The 25,958-nt window shown below is 42.3% G+C and overlaps 1 protein-coding gene across 2 annotated transcripts; it reads left to right on the top strand.

Moving 5' to 3' along the window:
* Positions 1-1,327: 1,327 nt before the first annotated feature.
* On the top strand, positions 1,328-25,931 carry LOC114545593 (uncharacterized). 2 transcript variants are annotated; one of them, XM_028563976.1, is made up of 34 exons: positions 1,328-1,728; positions 3,798-3,859; positions 4,170-4,208; positions 4,415-4,609; positions 4,824-5,122; positions 6,558-6,751; positions 7,099-7,233; positions 8,007-8,105; positions 8,205-8,242; positions 8,541-9,559; positions 10,256-10,342; positions 10,428-10,465; positions 10,775-10,927; positions 11,277-11,405; positions 11,590-11,628; positions 12,018-12,143; positions 12,242-12,368; positions 13,661-13,828; positions 13,957-13,991; positions 14,415-14,579; positions 14,686-14,820; positions 15,564-15,602; positions 15,696-15,836; positions 17,082-17,143; positions 17,332-17,355; positions 17,720-18,299; positions 18,637-18,699; positions 19,026-22,457; positions 22,570-22,672; positions 22,988-23,113; positions 23,404-23,724; positions 24,424-24,540; positions 24,651-24,772; positions 24,860-25,931. In XM_028563976.1, exons 1-34 carry the CDS (start codon positions 1,330-1,332, stop codon positions 24,920-24,922), a joined length of 8,874 nt encoding a protein of 2,957 aa, XP_028419777.1. In that variant the 5' UTR covers positions 1,328-1,329; the 3' UTR covers positions 24,923-25,931. The 2 variants fall into 2 exon arrangements, with proteins under 2 accessions (XP_028419777.1, XP_028419776.1); XM_028563975.1 differs by having other exon boundaries at positions 6,558-6,775.
* Positions 25,932-25,958: the final 27 nt, after the last annotated feature.

The raw sequence follows: 25,958 nt of genomic DNA, 5'->3' as shown, positions 1-25,958 counted from the left end.
ACGCATCAGCCCATAGACCAGGGAACTCGTTTTACCAGCACTCAAAGGAATGAGTTTCTCTCCTCAGGCGCAGGGATGGTCTCCTACCAAATGTCGTCAACCGCTCCCTCTCTAGGACATAGACAACCTGGTGTTGAAAGTGGCAGCAGCTCCTTGGACTGGTCATCGAACTACAACAGGCCCACTGCTGATAACCCCTCAAAGTTGTATTCATCATCTGCTTCATCTAACTATGCAAGTGGTGGTGACGGTAGGTTTAGTGCCTCCAGCGAAAGAGAACGTGATATGCAGTCCATTCCGGGGTTAGGTGATTTTGACTATCAAGTCCCAGAAAAAAAACCTGCGGCCCCCACAGAGCCCAATCGACCAAAGTACACTTCTGAATCAGCTTCTAACATCCTTCAGCACTTTGGACTTGAAAAAGAGGACTTGGAACATCTCATCTCCTATCCTGAAGACCAGATCACCCCTGCTAACCTGCCATTCATCTTGCGGCAAATCTGCATTGAGAAGAACAAGAGAACTTCAACTGTAGTTCAGTCAAAACCCCAACCCACCAGAAGTGTGAGTGGAATGGACAGTCACAGTTTGAGCAGGTCTGGAGGGGCAGGGATGCGCCAGGAGGAAATGTCATCAGCTGGTCTCCAGCAGAGTAAAGTGATTGACTATGGACATACTGGCAAATATACTGGAGCGGTTGGGGATGAGATTGGAAGGACTGGTAGCAGTAAAGCTAACAGTGGTGGGAGTGGAAGTTTGTTGCAGATGGACACTTACGATAGTAGCCGACACCTCCGAGAACCACTGCAAAAAAATACAACAGAGGTGAAAAGCAGTGCCTTGGGTTCTTCACGTGACCAGGCGAGTTCTGTTTCCAGTCTCAGCTCTTGGTATAGTTCAATAATGAGCTCTGTGGCTTCCCCAAGCAATGATCCGACCAAGCAACTGCAGACCCAACACAAACCGACTTCCCAAACAATCCTAAGCTCTTTCTCTCTGCCAAAGAAAGACACCGACATCAGAGTACTCAAGTCTGAAGCCCCCAAACCTGTTCCTTTGAAAGAACCAGAGGTAGAATGCCAGTCAACGTTGAAAACCCAACCACCCCCCACTCTGTACCGTGGTGTGCATCCCAGCCGACCTGGCCTTGTGGTCATTGGCAGTAATGATGCCAGTGGCACTAAGGGTACAAGTAAAACTCAAGGACAAGGGTCAACAGCTGCTGAGCAGATGAAAAAGCAGCAGCCAATGCAGCAGAAGCAGCCGATACAGCAGATGCAGAAGCAGCCGATGCAGAAGCAGCCAGTACAGCAGATGCAGAAGCAGCCGATGCAGAAGCAGCCAGTACAGCAGATGCAGAAGCAGACGATGCAGAAGCAGCCAGTATTGCAGACAGGGCAAGCGATGTGGCCTCCAGTGTTTTCTGCAGCAACATCAGTTCCCCCTGCTTCTCAAATCCCCAGCATCACCAATGCCATGCAACGTCCGCTGTTTATCCCTGGTGGTCCTCACCCCAATGCTATTCCTCCAGCGCTGCCTCAGCCAATCCCGGGCCTGATGAACCTTAGTCATCTGACGCCGCCACCTTCCAACAGTCAGCCTCCGGCAAAGAGGGCAGTCTCCAAGGGTCTGCCAACGTCAGCCATGATGCATGACTATGCGGCTGCCACGCCGAGAATCTTTCCACATACCTGTACTCTGTGTAACAAAGAATGTACTCGTATGAAGGTGAGTGGAAGTTTGCAGTCTGTTCTTTTGTCCCTTTTCAGGAAATTGTTTTAAAGTGCTCATATTATGCTCATTTTCAGGTTCATAATTGTATTTAGAGCTTATATCAGAAAAGGTTTACATGGTTTAATTTTCAAAAAAAAACACCATATTTTTGTTGTTCACCCTGTGTGTTGAGCTCTCTGTTTAGGTACAGCATGAGGCATCTCACTTCTGTTCCATCTTTGTTGGGAGTCACACATGCTCAGTACCTAGGTTAGGACTACTAGCCAGTCAGAAGCAGAGTTTGAGGGGCGTGTTACGCTAGCAGCTAGGCGAGCATTGTAACGTGTGTTACAAAGTGACGCACGTTCGTCACAGAAGTAAAGGCTGGACTACAATAGAGCTGTTTGGAGCAGTTTGTGAACAGTGTTTTCTGTTGGAGATGGTAAGTCCCTTTTGGGGTGGACTTTGGGCTTTTTCACTTTGTAAACCTATAACGTGCCTAAAAAAAGATACATAACACAATATAGGAAAGGGGAAAAGCCAAAAAGCATAATATGAGCATTTTAATTGTTTTTTAAATTGGTTCTTTTTTTTTTCATACCAATTTCTTTCTTTTTTTTTTTTTTTTATGAATCAGTAATTTCTATGAAATTCTAGTAGGAAGCCTGCCACCACATAAAAGCTGTGTTCTCTTTTGCATGGAGGTTTTTTTTTTATTTTTTATTTTTATGTTTTTCAATGATTTTGATGTGCACCATAATAAATATGCTGGTCACAGCTAACTAATGTTTTCTGTAATTCAAGGTAACAATGTCTGATTTTCTTTTGATTTGACGGTCCTAAACTGTTGTTGGAACATCATTGTCTAGTTTAGACAGATGAAGATCAAAGGCATTGGTATATCATTTCCAGATAAATGCTGCAATGCAACGAACTTTTAAGACGATAGTTGGAAATGGAACCAAGGGCGTAGAAGACATGACAAGGAAGAATATGCACATCTGAAGATACAAGATGACTTTATCTTTTGTCTCTGTTATTTTATTTGGACTATTTTCCAACTGTATATTCAGTTAGAAGTTTTTGAAACCAATGTGTATAATTTGTACATATTATTCCCACTATTTGAGCTATCTGTAAAGTGTTATGTTACTTAATTTCATTCTTTATCTAACAGTACTTATCTTTTTGTAATACTGGCTATTATGTAGCCAAGCTCCCATTGTTTACGACTACGGAGACCATAAACCTGAAGTCACCAGCATCACGCTTCACGGACCACAACATTGTCAAGATAAATTCTGACCATTTGCCCCCTTGGGACACATTTCACATTTTGTCTAATTACCAGCCTCCTACTCTACCCAGTGTACACATCTTGCTGCCTACTCCAGATGACTCAGCGTGTGTGTTGTCCTGATCCATACCTGTTAATGGCCTCTGCTGAGATGACTAAGAAACCTTGGGAAACCTGATGCTACACGAGAACAAGACATCGCACGATCAAGAACCCAAGAAGAAATCTTTATTTTAGTTGTATATTTGCTGGAACTTCTTTGTTATGTTCCGTTATAAAGAATTGTTGCCATTGAATTGTTGACGAAAGGCAGCTGTAACTGTAAAGAAGAGAGACGCCAATGAGTCATTTTGTCTATGCTACTGTTTTCACATTTATATTTCACTGCTCTTTGGTTTATAACAAATCCATGATTTTAACACTTTTAGACTGTTGGCTAATGTTGGGCTCAAGGTTGCTCCTGTTATTCAGATGACTGCTTTTGGCTGAAGATTCAAAGAAACCTTTTTGTTTTTGGACTTGCTATTTTAATATCAACACGAATTGTGAGGTTATTATACACAAGAGCAAAGAAATGGAATTGGACACTTGGACTTGAGAGACTCACCAAACCATCAACGAAGGGCAAACGATCTAAGGAACTGTTTCTTTAAGGATGCTGTAATGTTGAATAAAATATATCCGTTGTCAGACATCACAAAATGACAGTTGAGGTAATGAAGAGGATAACCGTTGTGATTATAATTGGGGGCCTGTCTAAATGGTATGTGTTTGTTCTGAATACTAGGATTGGATCTCTCATCAGAATACCAGCCTTCACCTTGAGAGCTGCAAACTCCTCCGAAAACAGTCAGTCTCTTTTTTTAAATTTCTTTTCATCTTTTCCCTTTTAGAAATCTTATTTATTTGTTATTTTTTGATTGTCATAGCCTTTTTCTGAACATTATTTCTGAATTCCAACTAGGGAACTGCCCAAATACTGTATAGGAAACACTAGACTGAAAAAGAGCAATACTATTGCCTCTTCCTGAACATTGTTTTTCCTTGATAAACTTATACCTTTGGTGTTATGCTATCTAACCTCTAGCACAGCCTGCATAACTCATTATGGCCTCCTTGTGGTTTTTAATAGGTGTTTGAATTGTGTGTTTTTTCACAGATACCCAGAGTGGGATGGTGAGATAGCACTAAGGCCCAGGTAAATTTAAATAGCTTGGCAGATACTGTGTGATTTCATTGATCTTGTACATTGTGTCAATCTTTCACGGCCACAGCGTAGAATGGCTAGGGACCACCAGGTTATGTCCGAGTGTTCAAACACATTTCAACCACACTCAGTTGTGAACAAAATGTCAACATTTTCTTTCCTAACATTATGCTTTTCTTGTCCATTGCTCTCTTCAGTGCTGTAGGTAAAGATGCCAAGCCCTCGTCCTCAAGTTCTTTACAGACTTCCCAGCATCGTCAACAGAAAGTCAGGCATGGAAGCCGCTCTCGTTCTCACTCGTCCAGCCCCCGTCGCCGCCATGGCTCGGAGGGTAGAAGGGAGAAACGCAGTAGCCGATCACGTTCGCCGCATAAATCCAGATACACTCGCAGGTCTGTGACATAAATTCTTGATATGAGCAATAACGTGATTGAACAGCACATGAATAACAAATGACCAAATGTGTTACGGCAGAACATTTAAATGTCTGCATCAACATCAGCATTTTGGCATATGATTTGTCACCCATTTAGGATTACAGACTTGCTGTTAAATGTTTGCTGCTTTCTTAGATTATCATTTTCATTTCTCCTGTACTTTCATCAGGTCCCGGTCTCGTTCTCGTTCCCCATGGTACGAACGCCCTACCTCCTCCCGCTATCGGTCACGCTCAAGGAGCCCCGAGAGACGATCGTCGCCGAGGAGGAGAGACGACAAACGGTCCTCACCACGGAGGAGAGACGATAGACGATTATCTCCGAGGAGGAGCCGTGAGAGACCGTCCTCTCCAAGGAGGAGTGACGAGAAGCGAACGGGATCAAGGAGGAGTGATCAGAGTCGATCCCCTCAACGAAAGAACTCTAGCAGTGCAGAGATCCTGACTAGGAAACTACTGAAATCATCAGGTTTGAGAAATTGCGAATATTTTAAGGAGACTGTTTAAAGACTTATTCTGTGACCAAAATTACCTGAGTTATGTACAAGTATATGCAACCAATACAAACTGTTATTTTGTTCTATATATAATATTCAAGGAACACTTCGCCATCTAGGGACATGCACTGAAAAGCGGTCTTGCTTTTGAGAGTTAGATGAGTAACACAGACCTTTTCAGGATTTTCTGAAGTGTTACTATTTGTGCTTGCCTATGCTTAGGAAACAGTGTTTCTTAGGTATAGAAATGTATTGTGGGTAATTGCGCGCTTTCCAGTGGTTCAGATGCTAATGTTGACTTGTAAGCAAAGTGGAAACGTTTCCCAGAGAAAAGATAGTACATACCTGCAAACTAGTCGCTTTTCGGTGAAAATCGCCGTTTTGATTGGGAAAATGTCATCCACGTGAATTGTGTAGATCCGAAGAGTTTTTATTGGGAAGGGGGGGTCCGAGACCCAGTGCTAATACGCTGTTGCTATTATACCGGCGGAATAAATGACTCTTGCGCCTGACGCAAATCTAAAATGGGTTGTTCTGAAGTAGCTAGGTGTGGTTTGGGCGTAACGTGCAATAAACCAATCAGAGCGTCATCTTATATTCCCTTTAAGAGCAGGCGCGTTTGTTCCATGGCGAATTGCTATTATGACGGCGCACGCCAGCGGGAGCTGTCCGTCCGGGATGCAAAGTAATAATGCGTGTCTTGACCGGGTTGCGATGTTGCCGCGGCCTCTCAGGCGCATCTCCTCAAGTCTGGAGAGGATTGCTGCAGCCATGGAGCGTGGGCCTCCAAACGCACCACCTGCTCCTGTTGTGCCCCTTCCTCCTCCCCCCCACTCCATCTCCATCCACCCACTCCATCAGGAGCGCATCGTGCATTGCCACTCCCGGACCAGATCCCGCCGGAGTGTCCAATCCCGCCGTAGTTCAACATCACGTCTCCTTAAGTCCTCTAATATTTCCTCATTTATGTCATCAACACCTCCATGATTCATGGAAATGTTGTGTAAAACACAACGAGCCGCAAAGAATGCTGCGACTTTTTGAGGACTGTACTGTAAAGTGCCTCCTAACCTATCCAAACACCTGAAGCGCATTTTTAGTAATATTTTTCTTTGTAATTATGTATGGTTTGCAAAAATGGGAACTGCTGCGTGTAGATGAGAGGAGCAAAGTGTATGCGCGTTGTGCACACGCTACATTACGCTATTATTCTGTGGAGGGAAAAGTCCGCTGTGCGTCGGGTGCAAAATAGGAATGATACATGCGTCGGTGTACAAGGGCAATTGCGCTGAGTGCAAGATAGGGCCCTTAATTTCTTCACCTTACAATAGAGACTCCGTATTAGGCTTTACAACCAACAAACCGCTGCAGTTTAGTTTGACACTCTTTTTGTCTTTGTCCCTCTAGCTGTCCAATCTCTGTCAAAACATTCTGATCTGGAGGCCGTGGTTAAAACTCTGGCTCCTGCCTTACTGGCCGAGCTAGCCAAGATGAAACCTTCCTCGTCTCCTACTGCCTCTTCCTCATCTTCGTCTTCTACAGCAAAGAAGGAGTTGCCTAAAAAGCCATTTAAAGCAAAGCTTAGCCTGCAGAAGAACAAGGCAAGTTCCTTCACCATGACTAAGGTGTGTGTGTGTGTGTGTGTGTGTGTGTGTGTGTGTGTGTGTGTGTGTGTGTGTGTGTGTGTGTGTGTGTTTTTACTTCCCTTTGTGTATATCTCATTCCGTTCATTGAAACCTTTGTTTAAAGACATAAACAGAAAAGTATACTTTATTGTGACATACGGAGCAATAAGTTTCCTGAAATGACCGATTACATAAAGTTTAGATTGGACTTTAAACACTAATGCATTTTTATTTATTTTTTGCATCTTTGTTACAATTTTTAAAAGACAGCTAGTTTCAGTACTATAGTTGGTCTAAGTTTGTGTTTCTCTCTGTTTGTTCAGTCTGGTAAATCTTCCCCTCCAACCATGGTGAAACTACAAGGGATTCGTAGTTCTATCTCTCACAATGATGTGTTGGCTGCAGTGGAGCACTTTGGAAAAACCAAGTCAGTTGTACTGTTTCGCTCCAAACTGGAGGTATGTATACAGAGAGCGATGTGTTTTTGCTTCCCGGGTGAATAAGAAAAAACTGTAAACATTTAATTCCAGCCTTAATTTGAGTGAAAAGCTTGGGTTGTTGAGTCTGTAGTTTAGTGATCACGGAGTAGTTGGCGCGCTGCTACGTCTGCGCAAGCTGATGGGATATAAACAATAACGTAACAAGATGGCGTGTGTAAACTCCCTCAGCAGATAATATGGACAGGAGACTTGCATGTAACAGTTCAATATCTGGATTACAGATACTTTCTTTAATAATAATGTGCCACAACTGCGAGTCCCCCTTCTTTCTTCGTACCCCTCCTTCCAAGTTTTCTTTCCACCCGTACTGCCTGAAAGTCCAGTGACGGTCCTGTTTTCGTCCAGAATAACTGTGTAGCCATATCTCTTTGAAGCAAATATTGCTGCATTCGTAAGCTGTGACGTGGAAGATGCAACTGCGACACAAGACTGTGGGCTTTTGTGTTTTGGTCTCAGTTTCAGAAGCGTTGCATTCCTCATAATAAGGATACTATCTCAGCACAACTAGAAAGATACAATTAACTTATCCTTTTTTAAGTTTATTGTAAACTTTTGACCTTTAGAAATGCCACTTAAAAAGTGCATAAATGCTAAAATTTCAGTCTAAAGAAAATAATGTAATAATACATGTAGTGATGAGCTGTCAATGTTTTGTGTGTAAATGCAGTGAGTAGAAGGTCTTGACGGCTGTAGTAATGCAAAGATGTGTGTTTGTGTGTGTGCACATGTAGGCAATCGTGTGTTTCGAGAAAGCGGAAGACGCAAAGAAATTGAAGAGCGTGGAGAGCCTCGATGTTAAAGGAATGCTAATCACTGTTGTCAGAGAACAGGTATTAAACTTTTTGTCTCTCTCTCTCTCTCTCTCTCCCTGGGAGTGTCAATTATCAGATGAATCTAAAAAAAACAAATCTCTATTTGTTTGTTTACAGGAGACTGTTTCTATTGAGCAAAAGAAGCCTCCTCAGAAGTAAGATATGTTTCACACAGACCACTCTTTACCAGCGATAATCTTGTTTTTGTCAATATTTTACTATAAACATTCAGTTGCTATTGATGTCCTTAGTGGGGGAAAACAATTTGGGACTTTTAGGGAATTTTCTAATGACAAAAATTGCACTGGTGATTGGAATAAAAGGCATTCCAGGAATTCAACCTGTGAATGACAGTACTATCTTATAGTGAGGATCATAGAACAACATTGAAACTGGGACATTGATTTTCCATTTCTCTCTCCTTTCTAACCTGTGTATCTCTTTATTTCACAGAAAGCCTGCCTCGTCCAGTGTTTCCACATCTCAAACCGCTACCAAAAAGGTTCTTCTCCCTACACCTAACATGCCTCCGCTTAAAGGGCCCAAAAAGCCTTTATCTTTACCTTCTGGAGCCAAAAAAGCTCCAACAGGCAAACTTAGCAATCAGAAAAGTGCAGCTAAAGGCTCCGTTAAAGGCCCAACGACTGTTACTAAAGCAAAAGTCTTGGTTTCCAAGGCAAAAAACGTCTCAACCAGGCAGACAACAAAAATGGCAACCAAAGCTGCGAAAATGGTAAAAACAGGAAATAGAGCTGAGAAGAGAGCTGTAATAAAGGCCAAGGCGATGCAAAAAAAGGCCATGGTGATGCAAAAAAAGGCCATGACTCAATCAGAAAATCAGCTTGACGTAGAAAATTCCAAGCCTAAAGAATCAGAAACCAAGGTTCAAGGAGATGTGCCGAAAGACACAGCTGATGTTGAAAAAGCGAATGTCCCAGTTTTTGAACCTAAGCATCAGGCAGAACTTGGCAAAGCCAATGACTCTGAAGATGCTGAACCAATGGAGATTGGGGAAATCGGAGTTGAAGTGGCAGAACCCATGGAAGTAGCAAGTTGTGCTGAGGGCCAAGGAGAAAATCCGGCAACTGCAGAGGCTGTACCGGCAACTGCAGAGGCTGTACCGGCAACTGCAGAGGCTGTACCGGCAACTGCAGAGGCTGTACCGGCAACTGCAACGGCTGTATTGACGACTGCAGAGGCTGTACCGACAACTACAGAGGCACCGGGAAATTTACCAGGCAATTCCAGTGAGAATCAACCACCAAACGGTACAGTTGAGAACCTGCCGACAGAAACTGTTTTACCACACGTCCAGCAAAGCACCTCGTCAGAACCAGAGTCCACTGTACAAGGACCGGAGACCAAGACGGAGGCTTCACACCTTCAACAGCAGGCTGCAGGAAGCCTGACTGAAGTCGCTGTGGAGGCAAAGCTGCCAGATGAAAGGGTGGAGACAAAAACAATGCAAAAAGGTATGTTGGAGACATTTTTTAATGGATAGATGGCAAAGTCTGTTAAAATGTGCTCTGTGGTGTTTGTAATAATATATGTTTATAATCCCATGGAATGACCAAAACCAACTGACTAGCCCAGCCTGTTTTATTAGTCTCACCCCCGTGTACATTGGTTTCTACAACAGATGTGGTTCACAGTTACATACTCTGATTTAAATTTGAATAACATTGTGTTTACTTTGGGTTATTTTTAGCTTGTCCATCTGACCTGCAGACCAACCATTACAAACAGCACGTTCAATGCCACAGGACTTTATGTTCGAGTAAAAATTACATCCTATCCTAATAGGGATAATTTGTTTTCCTGACCAATAGACCGCCATAATAATAATAAAACATAATAACTTACACATGAAGCTCCAACTTTATGTAGTAGAACATTTGTGAGGACAAGGACAGAGCGCCGCAGCGTTCTCCAAGGTGTGTTTCAGTCTACTGAATTTCCCATGAAAGGCACGTGGGGTTGCTCGTGTTAAGAAATAGATTGTAGATTTAAAATGGGTGGAAAATTAGGCTGTGGGTCAAAAATAAAAGGTTACTTTTTGGCGTTGAGCTGAATTCAACGTATAAATATGTATGTAAAGGAGGAAGAGGAGATGATTATGATCTTTCAAAATACTGATATTCATCTTAATTAAATTTAATCTTGTGAAGATCCTGTGACAGAAGTGAAGAGACAAAAGAAGACCCCTATGACTCTTGAGGAGATGGTTAAATGGTACATGCATCCATCCAGAATAGGTAAGAAATCCAAAAAAAGAGACTGTCGATCACAAATGTCTGCAAGTCTTTGACTTTTTTCCTTTTACATTTTTCTTTTTCACAGCGTGCCTGAAGCTGGACTCAAGCTCGTACTCACCAAAGGTAAATTTCCTTAAATAACTTTACAAATGTAATTTCCAAAGAATTTAACTGTGTGCGTAAATGTTTTTTGTAATCTGTTGATTCGCTACAAACCACCACACCGACAAATTTTTTTTTCTGGGAAATAATTCACCTGGCCTATGTTGATTCTAAAATGTCCAAACAAGATCCCAGTTAATTCTTTATCTCATAACGCCAACCTCCGCTGGATTAATGCTGTTAAGTGAGCTTGTCTTAATCTTTTATTCATTAAAAACTAACCTAAACCATTACTGCCCCTAATTGTTTCCCTCTCTTTCCTTTTTACAGTTTAAGTCACTTAGGAATATGCAGTTGCTCATAACCAACCTGCCGGAGTATTACGACGGCTGCTACACAGAAAAGGATCTTGCAGATCTACTCGTGCCCTTTGGATTTCAATATGCAGATGACAACATCATTGTTGTTCCTCAGGCGTGCATGGTAGGTACCGGGTTATCAATCTGCATTGGTTTGGTTTATTAATCACATGTTTCTGCTGCTATTAGTACAGATTCTGAGACAAATATTTCATTTTTTACATTGCACAATTGTAATGCCTTTTTAATTTGGGAAATCACACTTAACTCTAAATTGCAGCTTAACATCGTTTGGTTAATTGTATCATTTTTGTATATGTATTGTTATGCAATATACATCGGTGCTCCTATCAGAACTCATGACACTGATTTAAACCACATTGAAAAATGTGAAATGGTTTTAAAAAAGTGCTTAGAACAAGTGAATAAAAGTAGTAATAAGTAAAGTAGTAATCTGTTTTTTTTCCTCTCAGGCCTTTGTCATGATGCCAAATATGAATGATTATGGGAACATATTAAAAGCCTCCGTAAGGAAGGGCTTTTTCCTCAGAAGTTTTAAACTTGATCTCCATGCAGTATCCAATAGCATCAGAATGACACCGGTAAGTATGTTCACCAAGGTCCTCTGGTGAGGAGGAAAATAAAAAAGATTTTTTTTTTGGAAGAACAGTTACAAAGTGTTTGCGCTGCAGATTTTCACTAGATTTTAATATTTAAAACAAATGTATACACTCGGAGTATGGATTTATTTGCATTTAACCATTGCCGACTCTGTTTCTGTTTAAGTTGGAGTTTTATCGGTGGCTGAATAAGCATGTGCATTATGTAAGTAACATACACACTTCTCATTCATTTTTTTAATGTTTGTAAAGGAATCCTCTCCATTTTCCATGTTACACATGGACTTACACATGGACTTTAAAATAGGTTATAAATAAACTTTTGCTTTTAGATGTGTTGCAAGTGAAAACACCCGCTCTTGTCTTAGTTCCAATTTAAGGGGACATCCTAATAATTAGTTTTAATTTCTGTGTTTGTCTTACCAAAATATGTATTAAAAGATGGAAGCAACAGTGACATCAACAGTGATGTAAAACAGTAGGGGGGGGGGTACAGTAAACTCCAAAAGATGGTATTCATGCAACAATGAGTGGTTGTATGTGTCCTCTTCTTAACTTTATGGTTTGGGTGTTCACTTCCTGCTCTTGATTCAGAATAAGGTTGATGATGGATCGAAAACAATCTTCATCAAGAACATTTCATGGAGTGAGTCCAACCAGCTCAGAGAAGATTTGGAAAAAATAAATTCTGTTAAGCACTTCCTGCCTCTCCTCAACAAGGTATGAACAAACATGTACAATGACATCTGTTTAAAGTGGCTTTAGAAAAAGACATCCTGTTGTTCTTACCTTACGTATGTGTGTGGCGTGTGTTCCAGGTATTTATAGAATTTGAGTCCACTCACGATGCTGATCGCCTCGGAGTTTGGTTGAGTCTCCTGAAACAACCCCCTGGCTACGAAGTCCACAGGCTGAAAATGCCATACGCCAGCTGTACATCACTACGTAAGTCTCCCTTTTAAGAAATGAAATTCCCGTTTGGGATATTTTAGCTGGATTCAGATTGATTGATTGATTGATTGATTCTTTTCTAGATAGTTAGTTTCTTCAAGAAACTACTTGATTAATGCTGTCTTCACACTTAACAATCTTCCCTGCTTTTACTGGCATTATAAACTCGAAACATTTCACTTTATGTGAGGCGGTTGGCATAAACGACAACGTTCACTTGGGTGGTTCCATGCTCTCCATCTCCGCTGCTGGCTTTTAAGGATGAGGGACTGATATTTTCCAAGCTTGCAATCGTGTGCCTCCTCAATCCTTTCCTCCCAAGGGATAGTCCGCTCCAGGATGACCACCTGTTTTGTGGTTAGGGATGTAGTCTTGCTTTGCCAGACCTTCCTCCACAGCGTTGCGGAGGAGGGTCTGGCTAGTCCACACAGCATTCCGGGATGAGAAAAAAACGTTTTCTGGTTTATTGGCATTTCTTTAAACCAATCACAATAGTCATGGGCGGCGCTAAGCACTGGGCAAAACCACGGTGCCTCTGCAAAGTAGCCTCGGGAAGGAACTTGTTTTGGTGGAACGTGTACGTTTAAAAGTTGTTTTCGTGCAACAGCAAACTCAGATTGGACAGATAGTCTAGCTAGCTGTCTGGATTTACCCTGCAGAGATCTGAGCAGCAGTTAACCATAGTCCTCAGAAATCCACCGCAGTTTTAAATTCCAACACAAACAAAACGGAAGGTAACGGACACCCGGATGAAAAAAGTGAAATCCGGCAGAATTTCAGACGGCAAAGGAGCAATCGCGGAAGCGGAACGTCATGGATATAGACTAGTAGGGATGTAACTATGCTTTGTGAATGAGTTAAACATGGATATAAATGTGTAAAGATTACAACTGTCCAGATGCTGATATCTGCCTGTCTGCCCCTTTTGGGTTTCCTAGGTTTCCTTTTACATGTCCTTTTTTACTCAATGACCATCAAATGTATAATTTTTTATTTATTTTTTAACATGTGCCAAATAAATCAAATCAAAATGGGAACCCGCTCGTCCTCCCTATCCGGCAACATCGTGGCTAACCGGCCGTCTTGTACTCGTCAATGGCAGCTGCAGCTCACTCCCTTAGGCTAACTGTACAAGTCATTAGATCGGAAGCTTTTGGGGAATAGTAATTACGTAAATTTAAGAACAACTACTGTGCGCCACTATTTTGTCACTCTTCAAATATATTTAAACTAAACACTTTGCTGTTTTTTGATTATTTTTTTTTGTTTTTGTTTTTTTCGTACAGCACCAAGACATCCTGAGAAAGCTCTGCCAGACAGCAAAAACGCTCTTGACTCAATGATCCCACCAATAAAATATAGTATTCCAGATGCCAGCATAGGACCATTTTGGGTCACCATGAGAACTAGTCCCTTCCTGTTCCCCACCGTGTCTCCTTGGTTCATCATCCCAGGTAAGAGACACTTTCTCATGTTATCATGTGACATTGATCAGTGACATAATGGTTTGATAATGCCAAATTTAGCATGGTAACGTATTCAGTAAAGTAACTGTTTTCCTTTGTTCACTTTTTACTCCAAGAGTACCTGACAGTCAGAGGAGAGGAAGACCTTGAGGTAAGCCCATTTTCAGTTCCACTTTCCTATCATATCAGTGCATATCAATTTTATAGTTTTGACCCGGGACCTTCAGTGTTTGGTTCAAGTCGCTTGTGAAAAATTAGGTGTGCCAAATTTTAAGACTCCAAATTTCAACGTGTTGATGTATTGATATTTTATCAACATTTAGGTAAATATAACAGGTCAGACTCCGTATTAACAGATCTCAAGTGAGTCGGATCAGGATCATGGCCAAAGAAATCTTGATTTTGACTTAAGTTAGACAAGACCCAGCTGAACTCATCTGGCTTTAGACACTGGAGGCATACTGGCACAGGAAGCAGAGCCGCTCTGATCGTACCGTAATCAAAATGCTCCATGAAGTTGAATAAGTGTCAACACATGAATTAATCTTTGGTCTTTGAACTTTGGGTTTTCTAGAAGGCCAGTGGTCGTGATTCCATGATTCCAGCAATCATGTTGACTGGTTTGCCAGAAGAAAACTACAAGCACGAGGACGTGGCTAAGCTGGTCTGGCATTATTTCCCGAAACAGAACCTTCACTCCCTGTATTACAACGTGATGGTCTTGATGCTGCAGAGGAGGGTAAGGAGTAGACTTTTACAGGGACAAAAATGTTTGCAATTGAACAAGTTAAATGGAGCTTTTTTTTTATTATTGAATTGTTGTTCTCTCCTCTCTTCATCTCAAGGCGTTTGTGTTTTTTCCTGATTGGACAACATGCTGCGATTTTGTCCGAGATCACATCACAAATCCAGTTTCTGTCGAAGGCTGCGCGCTTACAGTTCACATTGTGTTGGAACACATGAAACCCGAATCCAGTGAGGTATGGACACTGGGAAAAACTCTAAAGGGGGAACTCAACTTTCAGAAGTTGACAGGATTCAAAAGGAATTTATGAAGTAGAGTGCTTGATTAAGCAACCTACAAAAATGAATTCAAATAATTCATGCTAGGCATTTTACATACAGGTGACAAAAGCCCACCTCTTCTCCTAATTTTTCTTCCAACTAATCTCAACTTAATCACGACCGCTCACTAATTAACCGTGAATTTGCTCAGATGTATGCTACGGTTTCTACCCCGGGACAACCCCCAATACTCATCATGTTTCACGTTGTCTTCGCTGTACTTTGTTGTAGTAGGTAGGTAGCGAGACCGGCAATATAGCCTTCATTTCCGCCAACTGCACTTTCAAACACAGTAACTAATACTGGACTGCTAGACATCATCGGACACGTCACAGTGTTCGATTTGCTCGTCCCTGACTCTAGCTGCTTAAAGTAGAGATAGTGAGCTAATTGTGTATGAGGAGATTTTCATAAAGCAGCGGCGCTAATCATCTAGTTAAATGAAGATGGGGAAACCACAGAAAAATTTCAGAAGGAAATATTAATGATGTTCTTGTATTGTTGGAGATCTCCACAGACAATGCAATCATGTATGCACACAGTTTGGGCCATTTGGAGAAGAATCGTGCGTGTGAAATACAAAATGTTTAATACGCATATAATATTTAAAATGTGCTTTGACATCTGTGACAATCTGTGACTTGTAATCTTTTTACAGGAGATGATGTACACAACTCTGATGAAGTGGAGCAACGCTGTAAGTCATTGATCGCTTATGTAAATCTTTTGTCAAGTGAAAACAACTGTTTGGATCTCTGGTCCTTAACACTAAGTGTTTCTTGCTCTTCAGGGAGTTCCAGAGTCCACTTCTCTGGAGGAGCGGTTGCTGTGTGTGGAGGTTTCTGAAGCGTCTGTGGACGTCGTCAGGGCGGTCGTGGAAAAGGTGGCGTCCATTGCGACCTTTGTCGGCTTTCTGCCGCTCGCCAACAGGGTACAGGAACTTTTCAATCAATTAATTTGTTTGTCACATGACATTGTAAGGTAAAATGTAATCCCATCAGCTCCTTTTAACTAGTAAACGATTCATCATGTGGGTAGGATGGGCAGTCTTGCCCCGGAATCCCACCAGGTATGGATGCGCCATGCTCTGCCACGGTTTTGTTCTGTTGTCGGACAGAATGGAGCGTTTTTTCTGCTCAACTTGCAGATTCTGTTGTTTTAGTCATTTTTCCAGAATATTTGTGCTTCTACTATTATTGTAAGTACTCTGCATAGTTAAATGGTTTCTTCTATTCCAGTTATGAACGACATAGATCAACTATTTGTGGCTGTTTTTTAGTTATTGAAATAGTGTACTGATGTGATGTACGATCGTGAGTCTACACAAGGTGTTTATTTTGAAAATTGACCGGATGTTCTGGCCCTTCCAGTCACTGCCCGGGCTGTTGACCACCCAGCGGTTCCGTCAAAAATAGACCTGGCACATATTTTAGCGGAGCAGACTTGAGTGCGCTGCATCGTGGCTGGTGGAATCGCAAGCATTATCTTGAGTTTCTGGCAAATTGCAGAATAGTTGCTCCGGGTGGAATCTAGGGGCTGGGCAAAGGCTCGGTCCTTGCCGCAGCGGCCGAGGGTTCGATTCCGACCTGCTGCCCTTTGCTGCATGTCAGTCTCCTTTAATGTCTTTGGCTGTCCTATCAAGTAAAAGCCTACAATGCCCAACAAATATCCTTAAAATCAAAAAAGTATTACATTTAGTTCCCTCCTAAATGAATTCCTGAACAGCGTTAAGTCTTTAATTTAAATTTAATTTAAATTAAATTTAAATTAATACTTAAATGTTTTGTTTAACAGTAATTAGTCGTAACTTTGTATGTATATGGTTGTTGTTAGGTATATTTATTTCTATGTCTTTAAACTGATAGTGGGACTTTTTTTTTAGGTTGAGTTTCAGTCAACACCATCAGCCTTGTAGGTAATACTGTTGCTGCTGCTAGCTGCAAAAACTAGGAAGCTCATTAATTCATCAACTGTCTGGATTTTCTTTTTCATATTGTTCAAGTTTGTTTGACCTTTAAGTACAACCATTTTTGCTTAAATTAACAGAAACTTTACATATAATGGATTCTTACGGTTTGTTGCTGTTCTCTCTCCGTTGCTTTTGTCTCGTCATTTACTTCCTTCATCTCTCCATCTTTTCTCTCTCTCTTTGACCATGACTGTCGTTCTACCTCAGATATGCATTGAGATGGCCGACTCCAGCTGTGTAACCAAGGTGGTGGAGAAATACAACACTTGGTATGTATTTTTTTTTTTTTTAATTAGGTGTATGAAGGGGGTTAAATTAGTTGTATAATTACTCAGGTCTACCATTCCCCAGACAGTCTTTGTAAAAGCAAGTCGCCTCTGTGTGTGTTAATGTATTTTTATATTTTAATCCACCATTCTCACCTAAACTGACCAACTCCTTATTTTTCTCTCTCCAGGAGCAAAGTTCAACATGTTGAGTGGTGAGTATATCACTTTGTAATTGATTGATGTCAGGTTAAGAGGGAGACAATTCACAATTTTTTGACATTTTATAGACCAAACAGTTATTGTTGTATTGAGAAAATGGTCTAATTGGTAATGGAAATAATTGTTAGTTGCAGCCCTAAAGTTTTGACGGTAAGAGAAAAAAAAGTGATTTTTATATATTTTTTAAATAACTCACGGACATATATTTGGCATAATGCGGGAGATAACTGAACAGTTAATTCAGGAACACTGGATGAAAACTTAGAAATTGTATTACTAATGCCTTTATTTAGCCATTTTGTGGGAACAACCCTTTTTTAATTTTGCAACTGACAATCCTTTTGTTTGTAATTTTAGTTTAAAGAGCCTAAAACAGCGTCTACAAGACTCCAGTGACATCACACTAAACTTTGAACCGGACACCATCAACATCAAAGCCGAGCCCGCAGCTGTGAAATGTCAAACCCAGCCTCCTCCTTCTGAACTATTGGATAATGGCTCACAACCCGCTCTGCAAACTAGTGACCCTGCTGGATCCACCATTTCTGAGCCCACCACAACAGGACCAAGTGATACGGCCACAAGTGATGTAGCAATGAAAGAGGACTGTGAGAAACCAGGAACTGAGATCGCCATGGACTCCACTGTTGATCCTGAGGCAAATGAAGATGTAGAAAAAGCAGAAGTAAAGGGGGAAGAGGGTTCACTAACACCCTTGATCTCTACTGCTGATGTGACCTCTGCCGTTAGCAGTGTAGACACGGTCCCAGCTGTTTCCAGTCCTGATCCTTCTAGTCCTGCCACCACAGTGCTCATGCCTGAAGAAAACTTTGCAAAACTTCCTCAGATTAGTACGGACATTTTCCAGGCCGTCGTGGCAGCAGTTCGCAACCACAGGCTTACCCGGGACAGCAAGTCCCAGAGGGAGGAGAAGAAGGTGAGGCTTGGCTTTAAATCTTTCAACTCAACATTTACATTTGGCAAAAGCATATTTTGCCAGTGCCAACATAAAGACTCTTTTAATTTGGTATACAAATCATTGTTAATTCATATTAGAATCAGTGACACAAAATGAAACCAAACAGGAAAACAGAACATTACCTTTGGTCTCTAATTAACATTAGAAAAACGATTATTTCCATCAAATGAAATTTGCTATGCAATTTTGAAAAGAGGGTTGTTATAATTGAATATATCCATGCTAGTACTCCTCAATACTACCTAATAAATCTGATTTCATATGTTGCTAATAAAGAAAAAAATGTTTTCTTTAGAGCTCCAGCAAAGGCAACACAAGCTCATTAACTGCAAAGGCTGAAGACACACCAAAAAGAAAGGTAAATAGCTGTTTATTCCCACAAAACCTTCTTGTCCTTCTTTGTGCCTTACTTTAACATTTCATTTATACAAGGAACGATACCTCTCATACGATACCTACCGCTGATATGTGTGTGTGTGTGTGTAGATAGATGGATGGATGGATAGATAGATAGATGGATAGATATGTGTGTATAATATATATATATATATATGTGTGTGTGTGTGTGTGTGTGTGTGTGTGTGTGTGTGTGTGTGTATATGTGTGTTTAATTTCATTTATTTGTCTATTGTTTATTTGAATAATCTGATTCATTGTTTTAATTGATTCTTGTTTTCCATCCAGTGTGAGGATGTTTTTATAAATGACAACCCTCCTTCAGACGCCGGTCTTTTCGAAGAGCAAGATTTCAACATTGATGACTTTGTTACCATTGACGAAGTTGGTGATGATGAAGTGGGAGGCACAAGCCCCGAGCCTCAGAGGTCCTCCTCATCTAGGCACTCCCCCAGAGCGAAAAGAGAGCGGCAAAGCTCAGGTGTGTCTTCTGTTGGCAGACGGACATCAACGAGGTATTCGAAAGACTCCAAGAGCTCAGCCTCTCCTTCACTCTCCTCACCCAAGTCAACTAAAGGCTCAAGCTCTTCTAGCTACGTGTCACCAAAAAAATCCAAGGACTCATCTGAGCCCACCAAGTCCCCTACCAAACCATCGGCTGCCTCCCCTTCTTCCCCTGGTCAGAAAACACAACATAGCAAGACAAAATCTCCAGCCAAAGCATCAAATACTGCATCCTCTGGGTGTAGAACCCGCTCATCCTCCGCTGCACAAGAAATGGAAAAGATGACATCAGTGGCTACAGTCAAGGCTTCAGTGGAGACTCATTCTGAGCCTCTGATAGAAGAAGCAAAAGACACAGAAAGCACAGTGGCAATGTCTGACCACACAGTGTCAGCAGAGAGCTTTGCTGAAAAAACTGTTGAGTCAGAGACAAAAATAGAAACCTCATCAGAGATACATCCACCTCTACAGGGACATGGATTAGAGTTGAGCCAATCCCAGAGTCTGGAGGTTGATGTTCATGTCAACACATGCAAAGGCCGCAAGAAAACCAAAGAGGATGGGAAAGAAGACAATGTTGAGAAACATACAGAGGTGGAGGTGGACGACAGGGAAAAATATCAAATCCTTGGTTCACTTGATGAACAGATGAATGATGCGGACCAAGGCGGCAGGTCTGAAGTCCAGCCAACTGTACCCGAGGGAGGCCAGACTTTGCACGAGGAAAGCTTTCAGGTCTTGGACAGTGTCGACGATAAAGGCAAAGCCCTCCCACGGGAGTACAGTGAAATGGAAATAGACAGTTCTTTCCAAATGGTGGACAGTGCTACCCAAGACCAAGCAGATACAGGTCAAGAGGAGAGTCACCAGGTCCAAGAGGATGGTTCCACAGTTAAGCAAGAGTCTGAGGAAGCAGCAATTCCTGCCGGCGACAAATCTGATGAAGATTCAGTACATAAAGATCAGGAGACAAATAGTGTAGATCAGTTGTTAGTTACAGGTAGTAAACAAGCTCCAAGGGACAACAGAGATGGGAAGACGGGAGAAGAGGACAACGAAGTCAAAGGCAAAATGCACTCAGCAGAGTCCTGCAAAGCCTTCAAAGATGTGGAAAATCCTGATGGCCGAATCCCAAATGAAGACCAGCTTCTTCAGGACACCGACAACAAAGATACTTTGGAAACCTTTGAGATACTGGATTCAATTGATGATCAGAGCGCAACAGAAGATGACAGCCAAACCCTTGGAATTCCCAGTGACCAGATATCTAAGGAAGACAGTCGGCCCATGGAGGTAGAGGAAGACGCGTATCAGGTAATTGATTCGGTGGAAGATCAGCCAACAACTACAGAGTCAGAGACCGACAACACAGGAAAAAGGAAGCGAGGGGAGGCGACTGCTAGAAAAGATGATAGACCATCAAGGAGGAGTGGCCACACAACCACAGCATCCAAAAGTGAAGAGAAGCAGAAATCACCGAAAAAACAGGACGGGACAGTTAAAAGATATGAGACACGGACGAGGATGGACACCTCTTCTAAAAAAGACAAAGAGGTCAACGAGGAGATGGTGTATGAGATAGTAGATTCTTTTGAAGACAAACCGGTTCAAGATGTCGCCGCCACCGAAATTTCTGGTAGACGAAGGAGTGCAAGAGGTAAGAAAGAGGATAAAATTACATTAAATCTCACAGAAGCAACTGAAAAACCAGAGGAGGCGACGTACAAGATTTTAGACTCCGTGGAGGATGAAACGGCCAATGATGAACCACCCATCCTGACCAGATCTACCAGAGGAAAAAGGGAAAGAGCCACTAGGAAAACTACTTTGGATGAGAAAACGATAAAAGAGGACACGCCAACAAGAATGAGGCCCACTCCTGCCAGAGAATCACAGGAACAAAACCAGGAAAGAACACCAAAGAAAGAGGAGAAAGCCCCTCTAAAAGAGAGCACACCATCAAAGAAGAGTGACAATGATGTAAAAGAGGAAATTGACTGGGATGCTACCTTTGAAGTATTCGACTCCGTGGAGGACGAGGTTGGTAAGGCTGATTGGCCCGCTACAAGAAGAAAAGGAAAAAGGGGAAGACAGAAGAAAGACGTTAAAACAACTATAAAAGACACGGACGCGTCAAAGGAGGGTGAAAAAGTGGCCCATGAAGAAGAAGCGACCTATCAGATTCTCGATTCTGTGGAGGACGAGATGGTTAACGATCAGCGCCCCACAGGACAGCCGGACGAGAAAAATTCTACCAACAATGACGAGCAAACGAGGAAAAGTGAAGCTCTCGCTGGAGCACCCAAAAACGATGAGGAGGAAGAGCCTATGTATCAGATCATAGATTCCCTGGAAGACGATCAAGGTCAAGAAGAGCTGACAGCCACAGAGAACAAGACCAAAGACAAAACTCCTACAAAAGAGGAGGCATCAGCTGAAAAAGAAGACGCCCCGACATATGGCGCCGCAGTCGTGGAAGCGTCCGAAAAAGTCGTCGTCATGGAGGAGACTCGGTATCAGATAGTCGATGATTCAGAGGAGACAAGTGACCATCCGTCTTCTGCAGAAGGCTCTGTTATGGGAAATAAGAAAGTGGACAAATCAACAGCCAAAACCCAGAGTGACACTGCCGTACTCGAAAGCGGGAACAAATCGCCGGAGAAAGACGACCCAACGGGCACTCTGGTGAACCTGGACCAAGTGAGTGAGGAGGAAGACGATTACCCCGACGACACGGCCGAGGAGGAAGAGCTGCGAAAGCGACAAGCCGCCGCAAAAGAGAAGCTGTTCGCCAAGGAGCGGGAAGCTAGGAGGACCAGGGACAGGGAGGAGAGGAGGACCAGGGAGAGGGAGGAGAGGAGGACCAGGGAGAGGGAGGAGAGGGAGCGAAAGAGCCGGAGCAACAGCAGAGCAGGTGGGGGAGAGACAAGGAGGGCGAAGGAGAGGGGGAGGGAAAAGGATGAGTCGGTGGAGGTGGATGCCAAGGAGCTGGTGACTCTGGATGAGGTGGGAGCAGATGAGGCCGGAGAGGAAAGAGTGCCAGAGAGCCGGGAGTTGGATGGGGAGATGACGGAGGGGGAGCTGCAAGCACTTGTTACTCTGGATGAGTTCGTAGAAGAAGAAGAGGAGGAGGACGACGAAGAGGCCAAGCAAATCACACTGGAGACCCGCCCACCCAGCCAGGAGGACGAATCAGAGGACTTCTCAAACTCAGAGGTAAAGGTCAAGATATTAAACTTAAAGCCAAATATATATTTAAAAAAAAAAAAAAAAACACTTAACAGCTCTACATTTGCAGATGCTAAAGATCTATTGTGTCTGTTTCTAGACTTTGGTGACTTTAGATGAAGCTGGCGACGATGAGGAAGAGAAACCTGACAAAGAGCATACTGAGAAAACCTCATGTACCGTCACACACAATGATGATACAGGTGAGTGTTGTACTGTCCATACATAGTACAGTATACTGGCACAGGTACAGTACACAGTCCCCCCACACTCTCACTATGAGCTGGCTCTGCTACTGAACCTAGGTTTAGTACACGGTAGAAAACAGCATGAATGACAGTGAAAATGTTAAGGTGGTTGCTTCTTTTTATCTTTATCTGTTACTTATTCAGTCTCTCTTTTAGTGTTTTTTTTTTTTTTTTTTTTTTTTTTTTTGGGCCAGTGGGAAAGGGATAAGAGTGTCCCAGTAAGTGTGGGTGAGTGACCTTGCACAATGCCATTGCTTTTTTTGTGTCCAGTTTTAGAGGAAAGTCTGAACTTTGTGACGCTAGACGAGGTGGGAGCGGTGGAGGAGGAGGAGGAAAAAGAAGCTGTAAAAACCAGGACAAGAGGACGTGGCAAGAAGAGAGCCAGACAGACCCCTGGTAACACACACACACACACACACACACACACACTTCTATTTTTTATACAGTCGTGTCAAATTTGAGGTTCAGTATTTTGCACAAGGACACTTTGTCGTGCGGACTGGAGGAGCTGGGGATCGAACCGCCAGTATTCCGACTATTGGACGACCAGTTCTACCTCCTACGCCACAGCCGCCCCCTTTCCAGTGATCGAGCTCTCAGACATGACACTTAGTTAATTAAAGAGCGTTATTTTGCAGTTTGCTTTTCATTTGTTTGCTCGACCGATTGATTATCTTTTACCACAGTGAGAAAATCTACCAGAGGGAAAACTGTGACTGCAACAGAGGAGAGAGAAGAAGAGTTGGAACCAGCTAGCACCGAGGTTCTGCCTCCAACTCCACTCGATGCCTCCTCTTCACTGGACACAGATCCGTCTACGTTGTCAAGTGACGGCCAGCCGGAGATCCAGAGGGCCGAGGTGGAAGCAGCGAGCCCAGCTGACATCGAGGCGGCCTCTGCTGGGCAGGAGCTGCAGCCGGAGCACCCTGGGGACCAGACGCTGGAGGGATGTGTGGAGGAAGGAGAGCAGGAAAAGAAGGCAGGACGGAGCAGGGCAGACATCAAAGGTACAGAGAGCTGAGAGAATACACTAAGCCCACATTGAGCTGGTATTTTGGACAAATGAAAATGCATCTTTGAAGTGGATGAAATACTTATAAATGCTTGTTTTAAATTTAACGCAGCAAGTAACGATTATTACCGTCACGGTGTTACGAACGTGCTAAACTAACCGGGCTCGTTAAAACCACAAAGGCCACCGCTACTAAAGGTTAGCCTAGCAGGTAACAAAAATATCCCTCTGCCTTCTTTTCCCTACATGTTGCGTTCAACGTGCGCGTGAGTGTGACTAACCAGCCTGGGTGAACGCTTTCCTACTTCTGGAGGGGTTTGCGTGGGGTCACTGATTGACTCACCTCAGACTCTGCATAGTTTGCGTTCAGACGACGACAACGACTGCCTCGGGCACCGCTCCTTTGCAAGCCCCGCTCCTCCTTTTATGTGGCTGTTCAGATTTTAAAAGGTGTATATACAAACGTTTGTAGTGTGGGGATACAAGACAGTCTTTCGGTCCTTAGTCTTCCTTAGTGTTGTTCATCTAGCGACGTCTGCTCTACAGCCGTATGCTTTTTGGCATTTTTTTGCTTGAAACAATGAAGCGCATAACCAAATTTGTGGCAAAAAAAACCTTTTTTTTAATATCAATGTATGATTGTTGGGGCTTACATGATTCACAGGTTGATTGTTCCTTCTCTTTTTTTTTTTAGTTGTGAGTAAACTGAGGAGGGAGCCTGTTGGACCTGAATCAAAGCGATCTCGTTCTCAGTCTCCTTGTGTTGCTATCGACGTCAAACTGCCGCCATTCAAACCCAACAACCCCCTCGGTGAGACCCACGAACACACTCTTACTTAATTTAAAAACGAGATGCAGATGTTTGGGTTTTTTTTTCTCACACTTTTCCTCCTGTTTCACTTTGACCGTCTCCCTCTTCAGGTCAGGAGTTTGTGGTCCCCAAATCAGGCTATTTCTGTAATCTTTGCTCAGTTTTCTACCTGAACGAGAGCACCGCCAAGGACCTCCACTGCAGCAGCCAGAGACACTACGACAACCTGCAGGTAAACACAAACACATACACAAAAATAAACACTAAAACACACTCTTGTGGCCTTACACTGTGTGTTCTCCCTTCTCTTTTTTTCCAGAAACATTACCAGAAACTATCAAGAAGTTCCAAACAAAGTTCTCAAGGCTCCGTTTCTGATTGATCCCGATTTGTCACAAATGTGAAAAAGAGTAAAGCTGGACCAGTGAAACGCCAGCAGCTTTACACATCAATGTGTATAATAAGCCATGTTGGTCATAACTAATTGCTGTCTGCCATCTTTATTCATATAAATGACTAAAGTATACATCTACCATAATACGTATTAAACATTTTAGCATACATTGCCCCCAATTGGGTTTCAAACTCCCTCCAACTCTACAGTTTTGGTGCCTTGCTCAGCCTACAGTCACACGGACATTTGTGTTGTGGAAAAACCGGAAACATGAGCAGAGTTTCATCATAAAGTTTGTAATGGTTACATATTTGGATGTTAGGAGCTTCAAAAGGTGCTACATGACCTCTTTTACCCACCAAATTTAGATGGAAACTTTACTGCAGGAAGCAATGGGTCTGAGGAAGAATGTGGTTTTAATAACAGTACTTAGTTTCTTTTGCGCACTGTAGTAAAATTAATCGGTTAATGAGAAACAAAATCCAAATAAATTAGCATGTAGCACCTTTTAGAAGAACAAACTGTTTCTCTTGCAGCCTATTAACTTGTTTTTATTATTGTATAAATGAAGCCTAGAATTTAATTCAGCAAATGATGTATAAAGGTCATATAAGTGTTAATTTTAGCTTTATTAACCATGCAAGTGCAAATTCCCGTCACTGTTGGAGCAGATGTCTCAGCTTGAATTCGTGAAGAACTAACCACAGTTTCTTAACTGTTAAACAAACATTAGCAAGTTTAAACGTAATGAGAAGTATTTCTTTTGTTTTTGTATGAAAACAGTTTCCTATTGTTTTTCCTTTGGAGAGATTTTTTTTTTTTTCTTGTGAATTTATTTAACTATCAAAGTAACAAAAAGCATAGGGTATTTTCTGGGATGTTTGTTTTTCTCTCATTTTGAAACCATATCTGAAATGGCACAGCATGGTTTCTGCACATGCAGGTGTAACATGCCATTTTTATTCTGTGATTAAAATTATCTCTGGTAAATCCTAAAGTGTGTGTGTGTGTGTGTGTGTGTGTG

This window comes from Perca flavescens, chromosome 19 (genome assembly GCF_004354835.1).
Source record: "Perca flavescens isolate YP-PL-M2 chromosome 19, PFLA_1.0, whole genome shotgun sequence".
Classification (NCBI taxonomy): domain Eukaryota; kingdom Metazoa; phylum Chordata; class Actinopteri; order Perciformes; family Percidae; genus Perca; species Perca flavescens.
The sequence above is the reverse complement of the archived record's forward strand: the minus strand, read 5'-3'. Positions and strand labels throughout refer to the sequence as shown.

Coding starts and splice junctions, on each gene's coding strand:
- LOC114545593 (XM_028563975.1), top strand. CDS start 1,330: ATGCAGAAGCAGCCAGTACAGCAGATGCAGAAGCAGACGATGCAGAAG. Junction 11,406..11,589: donor ATAGCATCAGAATGACACCG/GTAAGTATGTTC, acceptor TTTCTGTTTAAG/TTGGAGTTTTATCGGTGGCT. Junction 23,725..24,423: donor GAGCAGGGCAGACATCAAAG/GTACAGAGAGCT, acceptor TTTTTTTTTTAG/TTGTGAGTAAACTGAGGAGG.